This window comes from Tachypleus tridentatus, chromosome 12, assembly GCF_004210375.1.
Source record: "Tachypleus tridentatus isolate NWPU-2018 chromosome 12, ASM421037v1, whole genome shotgun sequence".
NCBI lineage: Eukaryota > Metazoa > Arthropoda > Merostomata > Xiphosura > Limulidae > Tachypleus > Tachypleus tridentatus.
Window position 1 is genome coordinate 58,545,219 of NC_134836.1, and position 18,036 is coordinate 58,563,254.

General features: G+C 33.3%; 1 protein-coding gene across 1 annotated transcript in view; it reads left to right on the top strand.

Moving 5' to 3' along the window:
• The window catches only part of LOC143233379 (ATP-dependent RNA helicase me31b-like), a 55,004-nt gene extending 45,880 nt beyond the window's left edge, over positions 1-9,124 (top strand). The window contains 2 exon segments of the mRNA XM_076469564.1: positions 4,545-4,638; positions 7,507-9,124. Coding sequence (XP_076325679.1) covers positions 4,545-4,613 — 69 coding nt within the window. The 3' untranslated portion in view covers positions 4,614-4,638; positions 7,507-9,124.
• The last annotated feature ends 8,912 nt before the right edge of the window (positions 9,125-18,036 follow it).

Genomic DNA, 18,036 nt, shown 5'->3' on the forward strand with positions numbered 1-18,036 from the left:
TAGATATTTGTCTTTTTTCTTGTATACTGGTGCATATTATCTTTTTTAATAAAGATGTAACTTATTTCCTAGAACCAAGAGTACTGCAGTCAACTGTAAGGTATGGCCACCATACATTCCCAACCCTCTGGTGTTTTCGGTGTCAGTGGTTTGGTCAGTTGAAGACAAGTGCAAACTGGAAATCCCAGTGTATTAACTGCAGTGGTTTACACCCTTCCTACTCTTTTTCTTGCCCTTAGTGGGTGGGGGAAGAAATAGGTCAAAACAATAAACAATATTGCCTACCCAGAGGCTTGAAGTGATTGTCCACCACTTCATGTTGGAGGTATGCTGTTGCACTCCATTCCACTGCTACAGTGGGAGTGCTCTCTGTACCTCAAGCAGAGTTTTTGCCCTCCTTGATTAAATGAGTTGACAAATCTACGTCTACTTTCATCTCTGTCCCCACCAGTCCTTCTGGTGGCTCCAGGTTCAGATGTTTTCTTGGATCCATCTTCTTCTCTGGCCCTGAGATGTATAGCGATTATTCATTCATGCTCTCAGTCACTGGAATCTTTGTCCACAGACAGAGACCTTCCTACTCGACCCTGAGCGCAGAATCCATATAGGTCAATAGACCTCCATCAAATAAAGAAAAAAAAAAAAGGTGATCAAAAACAGAAGGGCTTCCCTGCCCCATTCTCCTCCACATGAATAACAATGGCCACTTTGATACAGCGGAACTCTCTGGGTTTTTGTTGAAACATAGATGACAATAAGAATTTGATTTGTACCATCCTTTGTGTGTCTCCTTACAGAAAATGTTTCTGAAACCTGCTAGTGCAGTCACCATTCGGCAGTTTTCTTTTTAGAAAAATAACAAGTTGTGTGATGGATAAGTGCATGGAGGGGTGGCACTACTGGTCAATCAGCATGTGCACACCCTGTCTTTGTCACTCTATACACCCTTGAAGACTGTAGCCATCTGTGTTTCCCTGGGTCGTACCATCACTATTTGTTCCCTCTCTCTGGCTCCTGAAGAGACCTATGATCAATTAGACCTTGTTGCCCTTATTGAAAAGTTACTATCTTCCTTTCTAATCCTGGGGATTTTAATGGACATAATCTCCCCTGGGGTGGTGCTGAAATTGATGGGAGAGGTCGTTCCATGAAGTGTATGCTCTTGGACCACAACCTTTCTCTATTCAGTACAAGTTTTAATACTTATTCTCATGCACTTAGTCCATCTTTTAATGCTATTGATCTCTCTGTTTGCTCATGGAGGGTTGACAATAATCCACAAAGCAGTAATCATTTTTCTATAATTTTAGAGAGAGACTGGCCATGGTTGATGCCACCCGACCAGCACACCCCGGTGGAAGCTGGATCAAGCAAATTGGTTCTCTTTCACTTCTCTCTTGGAACTTGATCCAGCAGTTGCCTGTAAACCATCGATAGACAACTGTTTGGCAGCATTGACTGACTGTCCATGGAAGCTGCTCAGTGTATTCATAGTATCTTCATTTGTGGTGGAATCCTGCATGCCATGTGGCACAGAAGACTCAAAAATGTTCCTGGGATACATTTTTTAGGTATTCCACATTCTTAAACTTCATTGCTTTTAAGCAGTCCCATGCACATGCTTGGCAGGTTAGATGACAAAGCCAGAAGGAATCTTGGATTAAATGCACATCTACTCTACCATCACTTCAAAAGTCATATGGGATAAATTCAAAAAGTCTGGACAGGTTACTTCTTTCCCCCTTTCAATCTTTCTCTCTGATGGCCAGGAAATTGCTGATGCCCAGAGCAACACCAATAATCATGGCATAAACTTTTCTCATGTGTCTAGCACTTCTGCTTCATCCCTCAACTTATTAGCCATTGCCTTTCTCAATTTGGGCTGATTGTCTCTATGACTATAATCATCCCTCTATGCTGGTGGAACTAAAGCTTTCTTTTTCATCAGTCTGGCAGTATGTCGTCAGACCTTATGACATTCACTGTGAGATTTTGCACCATCTCTCTCCTGCCTCTCTTGCTATTCTGCTGGTTGTTTTTAACTAAATCTGGCAGGAGAATGTTTTTCCTGATGCTTGATACCTTAATATTGTCCTCCCTTTCCCTAAGCCTGGGAAGGATCCCAATATTTCTTCAAATTACTGTCCATTTGCTTTGAGTTGTCTCTGTAAGATCTTGATTTATATGGGTTGAATGACCATTTGTTCCCCCTCCTTTTTGTCATTAAACATTTTTAATGGACAACTAATTCCAAGTCCTTGTGGGTTTAACATTTTCTCCTTCTTTCTCACAGGAATTTGGAGTCCCTCAGGACTGTGTTTTGAGTGTCACACTTTTCATTATAAAGGTTAATGCCATCAGTGGACAACTCACCTCCCCCCCTACAGTTGCAAGCAGTCTCTTCATCAACAACTTCCATAATATTGTGTCAGTCATCAAGCATGAAGTTTATTAAATGGCAGCTACAGGCTGTCCTCTGTCATTTACTGAAGTGAACTACAGTAAAGGGTTCTACCTTTTCTCATTCCAAAACCATTTGCATTCACTTTTACTGCTAACAAGGTATACCCCGATGTCGAGCTTTGTTCCTGAGGCAAAGTTCTTTGGGTTTGCATTTGACCATAAGCTGTCTTTCATTCCACACATCAAGAAGTTGTGTGTCCAGTGTAAAGGGCAGTGAACATTCTCTATGTCCTGTCTTCCATCTCTTGGGAAGCAGACTGATGTTTGTTGCTAACAATCTATTGTTCACTCATTTGATCAAACCTGGACTACAAGTCTCTTGTCTGTGACTCTGGCAGAATCTTGGTCTTGAAGATGTTGAACCCTGTTCACCATCATGGGCTTTGGCTCTTCACAGAGGCCTTCCACACTTACCCAGTCCTGAGTTTGTACATTGAGTTTCTTGAATCTTCTCTACACCTCTGCAGTTTGTAACTGTCTTTACTGTATGGTTCAAACTTTGATTCTTACCACAGATCATACCTGGGGTTGTGTTTTCCTTCCTCAGTGGGCTATAATGTTTCATAATAAACACTTTGTCATTGTTTCTTTTCAGGTGCAGTTGGATAAATTGTGTCTGTCCTTTTGATAACATTACTGTATCCATTAGTCAGCCCATTCCACCATGGATCATTACCACCTCAAAATGTGACCTTTCTTTGAGTCATCTGAAGGAGGAGGATACTCCCAATTGAAAGTATTGTCTTCTATTTGCCAAACATCTTTCGAACCATCCTTCGGGCCCCCTGCTAGTACAGCGGTATGTCTCTGGATTTACAACGCTAAAATCAGGGATTCGATTCCCCTCGGTGGGCTGAGCAGATAGCCCTTTGTGGCTTTGCTATACGAAAAACACACACACCATCCTTCGATTACCATTTGTACAGACGATTCAAAATTGATTGACTCTGTGACTCTGCCATTGTTTGTTGTGATTCAGTGGTTGCACATAGAATTCTGTCTACAGTTTCTGTATTTGCTGCTGAATTGTTGTACACCATTTTTTGTGCCCTGGATCACATAGTAGCTATGCAGTACACAAACTGTACTATTTATATGGACTCTCTTAACTCTCTTCTGTCACTGGAATTGCTTCACGTTGGTTCTCACCCTGTTTACGTTGGCTTTCAAAGCTGACTGGCCAATTTTTCTTCATCTATTTCTATCCAGTTTTTAGGATATCAGGACTCCTCAGTATTCACAGGAATGAACTTGCTAATATAGCAGCAAAGTCTGTCTCCTCTGGTGCTGTCACTGTTGTGCCTATTCTATACATGGACAACAGTTCTGTATTCAGTGCTTGGTTCTGTGCCAGTTAGCAGTTGATTTAGTGTAAGCAATGGATAACAAGCTTTCCCAGATCAAATCTTCTATTGTTCTTTGGGCATCTTGCTTCTGGAAGGAGGAAATTCTCCTGGCTGGGCTATCCATTGGTCACATTTTTTTAACTCATCATTTTCTTTTACCTGAGACTGATGTACCAATAATGTGGTCTGCGTTGACACTCAAGTTACAATAGCCAACATTTTACTGTCATGCCATCATTACGGCCATGATCAACAGCACCATTTTAGACACATTTTTACTGTTTGTTCACCCTTGACTTTGAACAGTGTCATTGGTGATGGGTGATGCTGTCCACCTCAGTTGTGTTTTCAAGTTTTTATGGGCCATTGGTCTATTGAACTTTTAGGTTTTTAATTCAAAAATTGGACTTTGTTTTCTTTTAACTTGATTCCTTTATTGTATTTTAAAAATTTTATTTTTACTTTTGAACAGTTGTTTGGTGCACATAACCTAGTTGCTTTGGACCAATGAACCCAACCAACCCTAATTTCAGTAGTATGGTACAATACAAAACTTCTCTCTAGTCAGTATGCTGTTAATATTTCTGATACACGTAAAATGCGTTAAAAATTATATTTCTATCTAGATTATTTCTATATTTACATATTTCTTGTATGTATTAAAGTAACCTTTTTTTTCTAATAACAAAATTGTTTTCCATATAGTAAGTTTCACCATATAATGCACTTTTATAGGAGATTGACAAAAGTCTCTATGTTTCGGAGTTTCAACTAGATGATGATGTAGAAAATATAAGCAAGTAGGCCACATTCTAAACCTCTTCATAAGGTAAATGTGATTCCTTGTTTGTTTGTTTAACAGTTTGAAATTGCAAGTTAAAGAATATATTTATCTTGTGTATGGTATTCTTTTAATAAGAACATTTTGTGAATACTGAAATCATTTTGAATTCATTTAAAATTTATTAAACTAAAATTTGTAAAATCCAAAATCCTTGAATTTTTTTTTATTTTATTTTTTCTAGTGCTTGAAAATATGATGTGCAAATCTTACAATAACACTTAACAGGTTGGACAATGTATTGATATAAATTTTGGTAGTTTTATATTATATATGTAGGAAAGCAGTGGTGCTTTCTATAAGTAAAACAACCTTAATAAGTTCCACATATTTTATAAAGTATATTACTTGTGAAATGGTTTACTTTTTTTTAATGTTTTGAATTGCGTATATCTGTTTCTAGATAGTCTTTTATGAATTTTTACCAAACGTTTTGTGTAATAGGATGATGCTGCCATAGTGAAGTACTGAAGAAATGACTGTCTTTAAATTTACCAAATTATTAGTGTCTTAATAAATTAGCATGTACATGTTTTTATAACAACACATTTCATGCTAACATGAAAAATATTTTGTTTTATTATTACATTAAGCATATACAGGTGAACAATATATATATATATATATATATGGTTTGATGTAACTCAAGGTTTTCCTTTTCAACTCTTACCCTTAAAGGGTATTAAGACTTGCTAATAAAGCAGAGAATGACATTTGACCTTCCTAGGTCATCTTTAGGTTAACAAATGGAAATAAGAGTGTGATTCTTATAGAAAGATGTGTTAGTAACAAACATAAATGACTGCATGTTTAGGAATCTAATGCTGACTTTCGAATGATATTTGTGTAGAAACAAAGTATATACTGTAACTTGTTTATTTCTAAAATGTACTTAAATGATATGATAGTGAGCAAGTTAATGAATGCAGAGAAATTGTAGATCATTAAGTGGTATTTTTCATTTTTAAATGGGTGTAGTGATGAATGTAAAAAAACGGGTTGTACAAGTTTCATTTTTTCTTCATGTAACAACCACAATGTTATACAGTTTACTGTGTAGCTTACTTACTGTTTAACACCTAATTTTAAAACTGGGTTGGTCATGTTGTTGGGAAAGACTAAAAATCAGCTTAAATCACACATAATGTACGTAATAGACTGCTAGGTAATAAGAGTACAACTTTATAATTTAATATTATTACTTTGATGTGCTCTTACAGTGCTCAAAATATTTATACAAGAAACAATCTCACAACGTTTATGTACAACTGGTTTAAAAAATAAAAACACCTTGGCATTATCCTGCATAACACATACTATATTTAAGACTTGAAAAAGAAACAAAATAAAAACAGGTAAGTGAACATAACACACAGTTATTATTTGACAATTACTCGAGGATTCTCGTCAGTACACAGTGGATATTGAGCATTATGTTTTTTGTAATTTTAGCAAGAAATAATGTTGTTTTCATTATACTTCTGTTGTATAATAATTTACTGTATTTGTGAGTAGTAGTTAAACCTCTGTGGATAAGCCTTCCAATCTGCAGCTGATGTGTCGTAGATAAATTGTTAATTTATAATTTTAATCATTAAGTGAAATATTACTGGCATGCTACTCTTTTTAAAAACTTAATTATGCATATATTAAGTCTTATAATAAAATAGTGACTCGTTTGAAAAGTGTAATTAAAAGTGTGTGTGGTCTTTATTTGTTTGTTAGTACTAATAATAATTTTATGTGCATCGATTGTAAAGTAGGGTACCGACCATTAAAATGGTTGTTTATGGATGTGGTCAAAAGTATTGTATGACATAAGTTTGATATGAATAATGCACACTATTCAGCATGTTTTAGATTTATTTAAACATTCTGTTTAAATAGAGTTGGCTAATCAGTGGAATTTCACAGTTGATTAATTGTTAAGCTTGTTAGTTGACTACGTTGAACTAATCTACTATTCTCACTGAAGCTTATAATTGTTGAAATAAATGATAATAGTAATAAATGGAAACTCCAATTTCTATAATTTGATTATTTTTGTGAGTTATGGCATTAAATCAGTTGAGCTAAATAGCTTTTAATTAATTAAAAATGTGAAAGAATGTAAAACAGGATAGCTGGAATTGTGAGTTTCAGTTGAATATTTTGAATTGCACCAATAATTGTAGTCAGTACTAGTAAATATTTAATAATATTAAGTAAATCACCCAGTTCTGCTATACATGCTTGATGTTAAGCTGTATGCAATACTGTATTAAAGAATTATATGCTTGTTTTGGCAAATATTATTCCAATTTAAAAATTTAGCTCCATTGTTTTCCATATTCAGAATTAAAAAAAAATGTTGTATAACTACTATGAACAAAATATAAAACTGAGTAGTGTTTTTAAAATAGGTTGATGTCATATTATGAATATTCTGTTTATTTGTTCATTGCTAATACTGTTTTTCTTTAAACTTGATATACTATTAAACTTGGAATTAATATTAAATGATTCCCAGTTTGTCCAACTATAATGAAATTTGTCATAAGTAATTAACTGATAAGTAAAGAAAGTTTTTATTGTAGTTCTTGTCTAAAACCTATATTTGTCCATGGATTAAAATTTCAAATTTTTTTGAAATGACGATAATTTTAAGTGTTGTGTTAACCTGTGACGGAAAAAATGTGTATCTTAAAGTATTATTGGTTTTTGTGTTTCTAAACTGTTACAAAGTAACAAATTTTTGTTTATTTACTTCATATACATAATTATAATATATGATATATTTATTAATTTACTAGTTATTTACAGTTATTATGAAGTATTAAGTTATGTACTTATTTCTGTTTCCCATCTTCTTTTCAGAAAACTATCCTGTGTAGATGAAACATTCAAGGAACTTGTAAAGATTAATATACCATTATACTTCACGAGTCATCTTTCAGATTTGGTCATACAGAAATCATTGAGAATAGCTGTTTGTGTTTTATATAATTCTTTAATTAACAAAATATATTTATTTTGCTCTCAGCTTGCAAAGATTGTGAGCACTGGCAGAGTTTAGTAAGGAAGGTTGTAACCATTCATATTGAGCTTTGCTGTAAATAGATAATAGATGAGCGTAATATCAGTGACTGCCACCTTCCTAATCAGTCAATATTTAGTACATGAAAATATGCATCCAACATAAAATTTCATTAGAGTAAAAGAAAATGTTTTACATATAGTGTAAGAATACAAAGAAAAATAATTTATGGGGAAGTCTACTAAGATATTAATCCCTCTCTATAGACTGAAGAGCAAATTTGTATTGGATATCTTACATATTTTTTGTTTTGTCTTAAAATTGCACAGAAGTCATGTTTAATTATCATTCATCTGTATTGAGATATTGTTCTTAACATCAGATGAGATTTTGTATATATGTCTAACCTGAAGTTTTTCTTAACTACAGGTTTAATTCGTATGATAAACATTGTTGTCTTTCACGTATATGGCAGTGACTATATGGTGAGAAAAAATGTTTGACCAAGGTTTGGATAAGTTACAAATTAGTTGAACTTAATTTGAAGAGGGAAAAGAGATCCTTCTAAAAGATCCAAACAGTCATTGCCAGTGTGTTTGTATGTTTTTACATGTATTTTTCTAATATTCAAACTGATTATTTTCAGTGAGGGTGGTTGTCTTGAAGACAGGTTTTTTGTGTTTTTTTTATATTGTTTTTATTAGATACCAACTTGAGGCAGACAATAATAATAATAAATGTAGGAGGCCTGAAGTTCTTCTGCAGAAGTAGAATAAAGATTAATAACATTATATTTGTTAACCTTCTTATAAGATAACCACACTCACTGAAATAAGTGTTAAAATGTAAACACAGCACTTTTAATGAGATGAAACCCAACATGTGCATGTGGTAATGCTACAAGCCAAGACATAAGGTGGAGTATGAGGAATCTAGTTTGTAGTAGTAGTACTGTGAGTACAGACATTATAAAGCACAAAAAGACTTTGTGGTTGTGTTGTGTGTGCAAACATTTATAAACCACAAGAAGATTGGCTTGTGGTATTGTTGAGTCCAGATGGATAGGAGCTCAAGAAGATTGGATTGTGGTATTGTTGAGTCCAGATGGATAGGAGCTCAAGAAGATTGGATTGTGGTATTGTTGAGTCCAGATGGATAGGAGCTCAAGAAGATTGGATTGTGGTATTGTTGAGTCCAGATGGATAGGAGCTCAAGAAGATTGGATTGTGGTATTGTTGAGTCCAGATGGATAGGAGCTCAAGAAGATTGGATTGTGGTAATGTTGAGTCCAGATGGATAAGAGCTCAAGAAGATTGGCTTGTGGTAGTGTTGAGTCCAGATGGATAAGAGCTCAAGAAGATTGGCTTGTGGTATTGTTGCAATTCAAGACATTTGTAAAACATAGACTGATGGTGTTAAGAGACCATAACACATAATAAAGGATTGATTTATGTGTAATGTAAGGCATACCAGCTGTTCTTCAATATGAAATACTCTTAACATAGTGCAGTTATAATAGAAGAGGTATAGAAGAACAAAGACAAACGATTTTTTTTTTTTTTTTTTTTGGAAGAACAGAAATATTTTGTCTATGCAAGTGTATTGAAATTTGCAGTGAATTTTTTCTTTTAAAAAGGACTTCAGGTCTTCTACTTTGCTCGGCTAGTTTCAGTTGAATGGTATCTCTAAAACTACATTGGGTATCTAGAACCAGTAAGGTTACTATGAAACCTTATTTTTGAACTTTCAAAGTTTTTACTTTACCTCATCTGAAGCAAGTCCTCTTTCTGTAGACTAGAACACTAAAAGTTTGTGCCACTTAGCTGCAATATAACCTGGCTCTGTTGGGCTTATTGCTTCCGTATAATGTTTATTAATTGTTATCAATGGTCTCCGAGTAGTTAGGGCCATAATTAGTCTTGGTATTGTGCCTAAAGGAATTGGGTATTATCCATATTTTGGTATCAGATCAACAGAATAACACTGACTTACAGTAAACACAATGTATTATCCATATTTGGTATCAGATCAACAGAACAACACTGACTTACAGTAAACACAAAGTATTGTCCATATTTTGGTATCAGATCAACAGAATAACACTGACTTACAGTAAACACAAAGTATTGTCCATATTTTGGTATCAGGTCAACTGAATAACACTGACTTACAGTAAACACAAAGTATTGTCCATATTTTGGTATCAGGTCAACAGAATAACACTGACTTACAGTAAACACAAAGTATTGTCCATATTGCCTTAGATTTCTTTTTATTTCCTTTGTGAGTTTACATTCACAAGATTTTCCAATTTTTCACAATTATTTCTTAAGCTACAAGCACAAACTTTTAGTTTGAGTTGAAACCAAGGAAATGGCCTCCTTCTGGTTGCTCATTGTTCTCGTCTTGAGTGGTTCAGACTTAACTAGATTACTTGTAGTAAAATAGTGTTTATTGGTCTATTTACACAAGTCATCCTAAAATCGGTTGAATCTATCTAGGTATGGTTAAGTCTAAGAATCGACTGTAGGCCATAACAATAGTGTTTCCCAGGAAAATTGGAAAATATCAAGAAAGGTGTGTGTACACCAAGTGTAAAAAAATATCTTTGGTCTTAACAAAAGAACAAAACTAAACTTACCAACGTTACTTTTATAAATTTAAATTACAATGCAAATGAGAATTTTTTTAAATGGTAAGGGTCAATTAAATCTGGCTCCTTTTATGTTAATTGATATAGTTACAAATAATAAATTTTATGAGAGGAATGAAAATCATTGAAAAAACATGGATTAATTACAAAACTTTGGTACTGTGTTACAAGAGTGTCATTATGTACTGAATATTTTAAAAACATTAGCAAATTTAAAGAGATTAAAGCGTATAATTAAAATGCTGTCTGTATAAATAAATAAATATTACTGACTAGAAAATGATATTTTGGGGGGAGGGGGGTAAATGAAGTTATTTAATGAATTAATAAATACTGTTTATGGCTTGAGGTCCGTCATTGTTTTGATTTGTTTTACGTTAACTTCAGTGGTATAAGACGTTAAAACAAATTGTCCTATACCACACACGTTTAATGTAAAAAATCTGGTCGTAGAAACCATGTTGTGTCTCGTGCAATCTATGAAAGCTAAAACCCTCTGTGTTATGCAAGACGACTTTTAACAAAATATTTATAGAAGGGATGCACAATAGGAATATATTTTTAGCAAGTCGTTATATAGACATTGGTTTCGTTTCAAAGTATAATGTTTACCAAATCGAGGTTTCGTCACCAGAAGATTTTGTTTGAATAACGTTCATTTTCGGTGCATCTGAGTTGCGCAGTGCAACTTGTACACGAAAGTTCTTTATTAAAAAACGTGCTTATCTGACGATATTTGCAGATCTATAACACAACGTAAAATGTGTTTCTGGATTTTTTATTTTGAATTTCATGTGAAGCTACACAAGGGCTATCTGCGCCAGCCGTCCCGACTTTATCACTGAAAGACTAGAGGGAAGGCAGCTAGTCATCACCACTCACCGTCAACTCGTAGGCTACTCCTCTACTAATGAGTAGTGTGATTCTTGTAAAATCTCTGAAAACTTGTTTTTAAATATACTAACCTAAACGTGGTGTGTCGACTTATTTTCGTTTTGTGAAAATTGTAGTATCTAGCTTGTATAAAATCCTGTGCGTGTTAAGTTACGTTTCATTTCTCCGTACAGTAATAGTCATAAAAGCCAAGATGCATTTATCCATATAAAATAATTCGATTACTCTCTGCGCAATACGAGTTTAGTGAGGGAAACGTGTTTGCCATGAAACCTTGCAAGTGTAGTGAATGTTGGTGTCATAAAGTAAAGATGTAATAAGGGGTCACCTTGCCAAGTGCGTGAAGTTTATATTGAAAGTAAAAATTGATTTAGTTTTAAACATCAATCGTTTCTGAGTTAAGCTGTTTTCTGCTGTATCGCCCACAATTTAATAGGTAAAACTTTTTTAATCAGTAGAGACTAAATTGAAAAATAAATATTATTCAAGTTTTGTTGTCCATAATACATTTTTATGCTTTCGATAATACATAGAGTAACAACAAGTTAAGTTAAACTTTTTTTTTCTAAGCAACATGTCCTAAAGGTCAGTGTTGAAACTTCGTGCTTACAAAAAAAAAACTGACTTTTCTATATATAACATAACGTTTGGAAATATTATGGAATTTATTGGTCTATCTAGGCTGTTCCAACATCTAAACTCGTGTTTAAAAAATGACTAAAGTCAACTTTTTCTTTAACTTTTAAATTTACTGCCTCTTTTAACATCCGAATGCCACCCACCTTGTTAGAAAAATGAAACTGTCTAGGTTGAAGAGGACTCTTACCCTGTCACAATTTATATTTGTGTTCCGTAGTCTGAGTGTTCTCACTGTTAAATATGAAAACAAAAATAATGCTTCAACACTATCAGTTTCCTTTACAATTTTAAATACTGGAGTCAGATTCCTCCTTAACTATTATTTTTCAAGAGAGAAGATTTTCAGCCTCTCCTGATGTAATAACCCATCCTTCCCAAGCACCATTCTAATAACCCTTTCCGAAAATTCAATGTTTTTCCTAAGATAAGGAGCTCTAGACTGAACAATATGCCCTCCCCAGTGGCACGACGGTATATATGCAGACTCGCACCGCTAAAAACTGGCTTTTAATATCTATGGTGAGCAGTGCACAGATAGCGCATTGTGTAGCTTTGTGCTCATTTCCAAAAACAACAAACAGGCCAGAAATGGCCAGGTAGTTAAGGCACTTGACTCGTAATCTGAGGGTCACAAGTTCGAATCCCCGTAACACCAAACATGCTCGCCCTTTCAGTCGTGGGGGCATTATAATGTGACTATTACCGCCTATTAAAGAGAAACCGAAGATTTGGAGGTGGGTGGTGATGACTAGCTGCCTTCCCTCTAGTCTTACACTGTTAAATTAGGGATGACTAGCGCATATAGCCCTCGTGTAGCTTTGCGCAAAATTCAAGCCAAAAAAACAAAACAGTTTTCCAAATGTGGCCTAACCAGTGACCTATACAATAAAATTAAAATTTCTTTCGACTTGTATTCAGTATTTTTATAGGTACGATCTAAAACCCTATTTTCCCAACCATTGATAACAGCGTGTTACTTTGATGGCTTTAGAGACTAATAACCTATTATAATAACATTTCCTTTTTCCTCAAAACGCTATTTCGGTTATTCCTATCCAAATTATGATAATCGTCATGCATTTAAAGTAATTTATTTACCATTGTTCCATCTATATCATTGAAATAAATCAAAAAGAGTAAAGGCTATGAGACTGAACTCTGAGGTACCCCACTTGCGACATTAATCTGGTTTAACTGAACCCTTATTTGTAATAACCCTCTGCTTTCTTTCATCTAGACATTCTTTTGCCCAATTTGGTAATTTAGAGATAATTTTGAAATTGAGATACACTAAATCTATACCATTCTAGATGAGTGGTAGCTTTTTCAAAGAATAACAAAAGATTCATAAGGCAAGGTTTTCCCTTAACAACACCATGTTGGCATCCCAATAAAATTCCAAACTTCATTAAGTAACTTTTCAAAACATTTCTATTGAAAATTTTCAAAAAAACATTTTCAACAACTAATGTAAGACTAATGAGTCTATAACTATAGAGGTAATATTATCACATCACTTGGGCCCCCATGCTAGTACGACGGTAAGTCTACGGATTTGCAACCCTACAATCAGGGGCTCGATTTCCCTCGGTGGGCTCAGCAGATAGCCCGATGTGGTTTTGGTATACGAAAACCCATCACTTGGAAAAAAAGAAGTTACATTAGCTAACTTTCAATCCTCTGGTGTTTGCCCACTATTCAAGAACTGAAGAAAGAAAGTAGTATATAGATCACGTATCAAATCTTTAGCTCTCTTCGAAACCCTTGGAAAAATACTATCTGGTTCAGGAGCCTTATTTAAAAAAAAAAAAAAAAAATCCCAACGTTTTGTTAACCAGCTCATAATTAATGTGGTGATGTTAGAAGTTAATATAAATGTTCCCAATAATTATTCTATGAATTCATCTTACTCCTTAAATGAATAAAAATGTCTATATATTAAAACCAGAGATAGCAGACAAGTGGTATTTATATATATATATATATATATATATACCACACTGATCCCTCATTTCAAATTATTCCGATCATTTCTAATTTTGAAGTTTAAAATCAAATTTGCCCACATATTATATTAGCCAATAATTTGTTCTTAAACTGACAACGCATACGTCGGAAGGCATATCATTCCAAACCTTTTGTTACAATACTCGTGTTGAACAGAAAACCTCTGGCCTTCCTGCAGCTTTATGCTTAATAACACAATATAACCCTTTAACAAATGTCTCATGATCAGATTGTAATTACATAAAGTTTAATAAAGAGTATGTTACAACATATCTGTCCTTTGTCATTAAAACTTTCTTAAAACTAAGGTACATTTACAACGTAGAGTCAAATATAAAAGGAACCCATCAAAACTCTTTCTATACACAATACAAAGAACAAGAAATAATACAAATGTTTGGCCTATAAATTAAATTGGATAAAAGCAACATTAAACTCTAAATGACTATACTTACAACTTCAATAACAGAACAAACATGTTACATAATAACATTTCATAACAAAAATACTTTGAGATACAATCACTGTAGCTGCTGCTGCTGTGAGCTTTGTTCTCACGTAAAGACTTCATCGAAGTTGTAACGTTAAATCTCATTACGAAGGAACTATCTCTGTTAAGATGGGAATCTCTCTTACGCTTAAGTGATGCCACAAATTAATTTAAACATTTTTATGTAACACAAATAATAGTTGGAAAAATATACTGTAGGCTGGTGTAAATCAATGAGTTTTTGTAGTACTGATCCATACTGAGAAAACAGAATTATATGCACGACACAGTAATGGCATTTTTTCCAGGAGATATAAGTTACTTACGACACTGTTGGACATTGTTGCCATAAAAATGTGGAAGGTTATATTCTCAAGCTAAACTGGCATGACAATGGAAATTATCGCCGTCTATTTTTACGTTGTATGCTCAAATTTATAGAAATCTTTACTAGGAGAAAGTGTATGTGATACACAAGTAAATGATCCAGAACAATATGTAGCTTGTGCGAAAAGAATACAGCTATTTCCCTGACTGACATTCTATACTTAAAACAACATAAAATCGTACGCATTGAAGTTTTTTAAGTTCCACATTAAATATAATAAGCTACCAGAAATGTTTGAAAAACGGTCCACATTTTTTTTATATATAACATGGTTGTATGTTTTTGTTAAGGATTATCTTAATATAAACGATTGCACTTGTGATACTATGAATTTGTTTTTTTGTCTTGTTTTAATTAAAAGTAGTTTCAATTGGTTTATAACAAAGGGCATTTTTGTAGTTTTAAATAAACTGTTTTTTCTTCCTTGTTAAGAGTCATTCTTGTAATTTTAATTTGTTGCTGTATCTATGTTAGTGTTTATTTGTGTATTGGTTTAGTTGCTCAGGGATATCATTGTATAATCGGTTAGCATTATGGATTAATCTATAATAAACTTTTATTTGATATTGTATGAAAAGTGATTACATTTTATTCTTATTATGCTTAATTTGTAGTAATTCATTGTTAAAGGGTGTTTCAGTGTAATTACCGAGTCTCTGTTAAAACGTTGTGTTGTGTGTAAGGGTTTTTACCTGGAGGAAATTCTTACAACATTATTTGACTAACACATATTTGTAAGTTTTATTGGATTTAAAGCTGAGATTAATGCCTGAAGACAGTTAAAATGTGATATATAAGCATATTATTACATCTCGTTGTAGTAATAGAGGAATTTTTAAATGTTGTATTTGTGCAAGTATGTGCTTTGTCCTCTTGTAAGTTCCTTTTGCTCTGGCTATTTATTGTTCCATACCATTTAATTAGAAGAGCACTTTATGCTTTTCTGTGGGAAAAATGTACTTGTAGTATTTTATGTATCAGCAGTCAAGTGATCTCTTGAGGTTATAACCTCATATTTTGCTGGGAATAGCCAGTCACTTTAGTAGTACTAGTCACCGTAAGTAGTTCTGAAATAAACAATTTAAAGTAGCTAATGTGAGATTTATTCAGTATGGAATACGATTTCAAGATATACAAGCTGAAACAAGAAATCACCAAGTTAGGTTATAAAATATTATAGACTATACACTATCTTCAAAATTAACACTAGAGGCGACTGTCGACTGTAACACGTAAATTATACATTTTAGCTGCGTCTGCTTCAAATAATAATTATTTATTTAGTGTTTGTGTTCAACATTTCTTTATTTCTCACAAACTCATTTAGTCAGAGAATATATAGTTATTTCGCAGCAGATACCTTAACAATATCTCGTTATTAAGAGACCTGTATTGTAACTCTTAGGAAAAATCAGTTTTACCTCAAAATACCCAAATACACGCATAAACATTCGTGATTCTAAAACTAGAACTGTATAATCAGTAAGGGTTTGCTAACATATATTCAATCTTCAACAGCCCAGGCGTGAATAAAACTTTTTTAAACGCTTCATTTCAATGATTAGGCTAATACTGGAGGAGATAATTAATTATTCACGTTATTTTTAAAAAATCTTCATGTACGTTACTAAACATGTTAAATTATGCTTAATTAAAAATATCATAACTCTTAATTTTTGTGAGACATTTTTCGTTTGTGTTAGATATAAAAAAGATAATAGTTCTATATTTTAAATATTACAGTGTCCCTCCGCTTAAAAATATAGGAGTTCTGGAAGCCCAATATCATCATTCATTATTTAATTATATATTTTTATTTTATAGAAGTACATGAAATTTATGATTTTAATTACGTCAATAAGCCTACACTGAAATATTTTAAGTATATTTATTCGCATTTAGAAACAGTGCTAAGCCTATTCTGCTTTGAAAGGTGGGATTAACAACACCTAGCATAAGGCATGAGTCGTTGCGCGGACATGTATATTATCACAGTGTAGGTCCTATTTGTTTGTAGAAAGGTTCGGTTATACACAGTGCTAACGTGTTCTTATTTATTCAGTATTTGAACTTTTCAGCATTAGTAGAAGAAAGCTGATCTCAAAATGTGGGAAAGAAGATGGAGATGTGTATTACTCTCAACAATTTTATTAGGTAAGATTATTTATGTGTTTGAGTAAATGTAGTTTTACTTCAGCGCTTGGGAAACGCGGCTTCTTGCTGTGCTTGTTGTCCTGGTAACTTAACGTTTGCCGTGTGTTACCTGTTGAAAGCTTTTCGGAGTTTCAGTTACTGCGCATTAATAACATGTTTATTTTATTTGAACTTGTTCGTGCAGCATAATACTTAATTTTATGAGAAAAATGAAAATCGGAAAAATTTTGGTGATTGGAATAATAAGGTCAAAACGTAGCAAGTTTAGAGAAAGTATTTTAAAGAAGAAGATCCGAATTTGGAAGATGGAAACAAAATTGATTAAATTGAAACTAATGCCCAACATACTATTAATGTATTTGCATAAACTGTTTATGAAGTTATTCATGAAAACTCAGTGAAATATATTATGCAAAATAATTCAGTAGTGACTAATAATATCTCTATCTATATATATATGGCCTGGCATGGTCAAGTGGTTAAGCCACTCAATTCGTAATCCGAGGGTTGCGGGTTCGAATCCCAATCCCACTAAACATGCTCGCCCTTTCAGCCGCGGGATCGTTATAATTACATGGTCAATCTCACTATTATTTGGTAAAAGAGTAGCCGAAGAGTTGGCGGTGGGTGGTGATGACTAGCTGCCTCTAGTCTCACACTGCTAAATTAGGGATTGTCAACACAGATAACTCTCGTGTCGCTTTGCGCGAAATTCAAAACAAATCTTTCTGTATATATTTATACATATATATATATATATGGCAAATACAGAAATATTTAAGAGATAACTTTAAGATAATTTATTGAAAAGAAACAAAGTTTGTTAAGTATGAGAAAATATTAGTGAGATAAAGACATAAAATTGTACTTTACAACAACATAAGATTGTTTGTGCTTTTGAATATATCTAAAGTTCAAAATAGAAATTCCACCACATATGATTCTTCTTGTAAGAAAGTTTATATATAAATCTTGATGCATAAACTTTTCAGTTTAAATGACAAAATTAACCATGGTAGTCATCATTGTTAGGTCTGTTACAGAAATAAGAGAAATTTTTGTGAAGTCCATGAAATTATGGTAATTATGTAGAATTATACACTGACTTTTGTCTACATTATAATAGTTTTAGTAAATAAATGTAG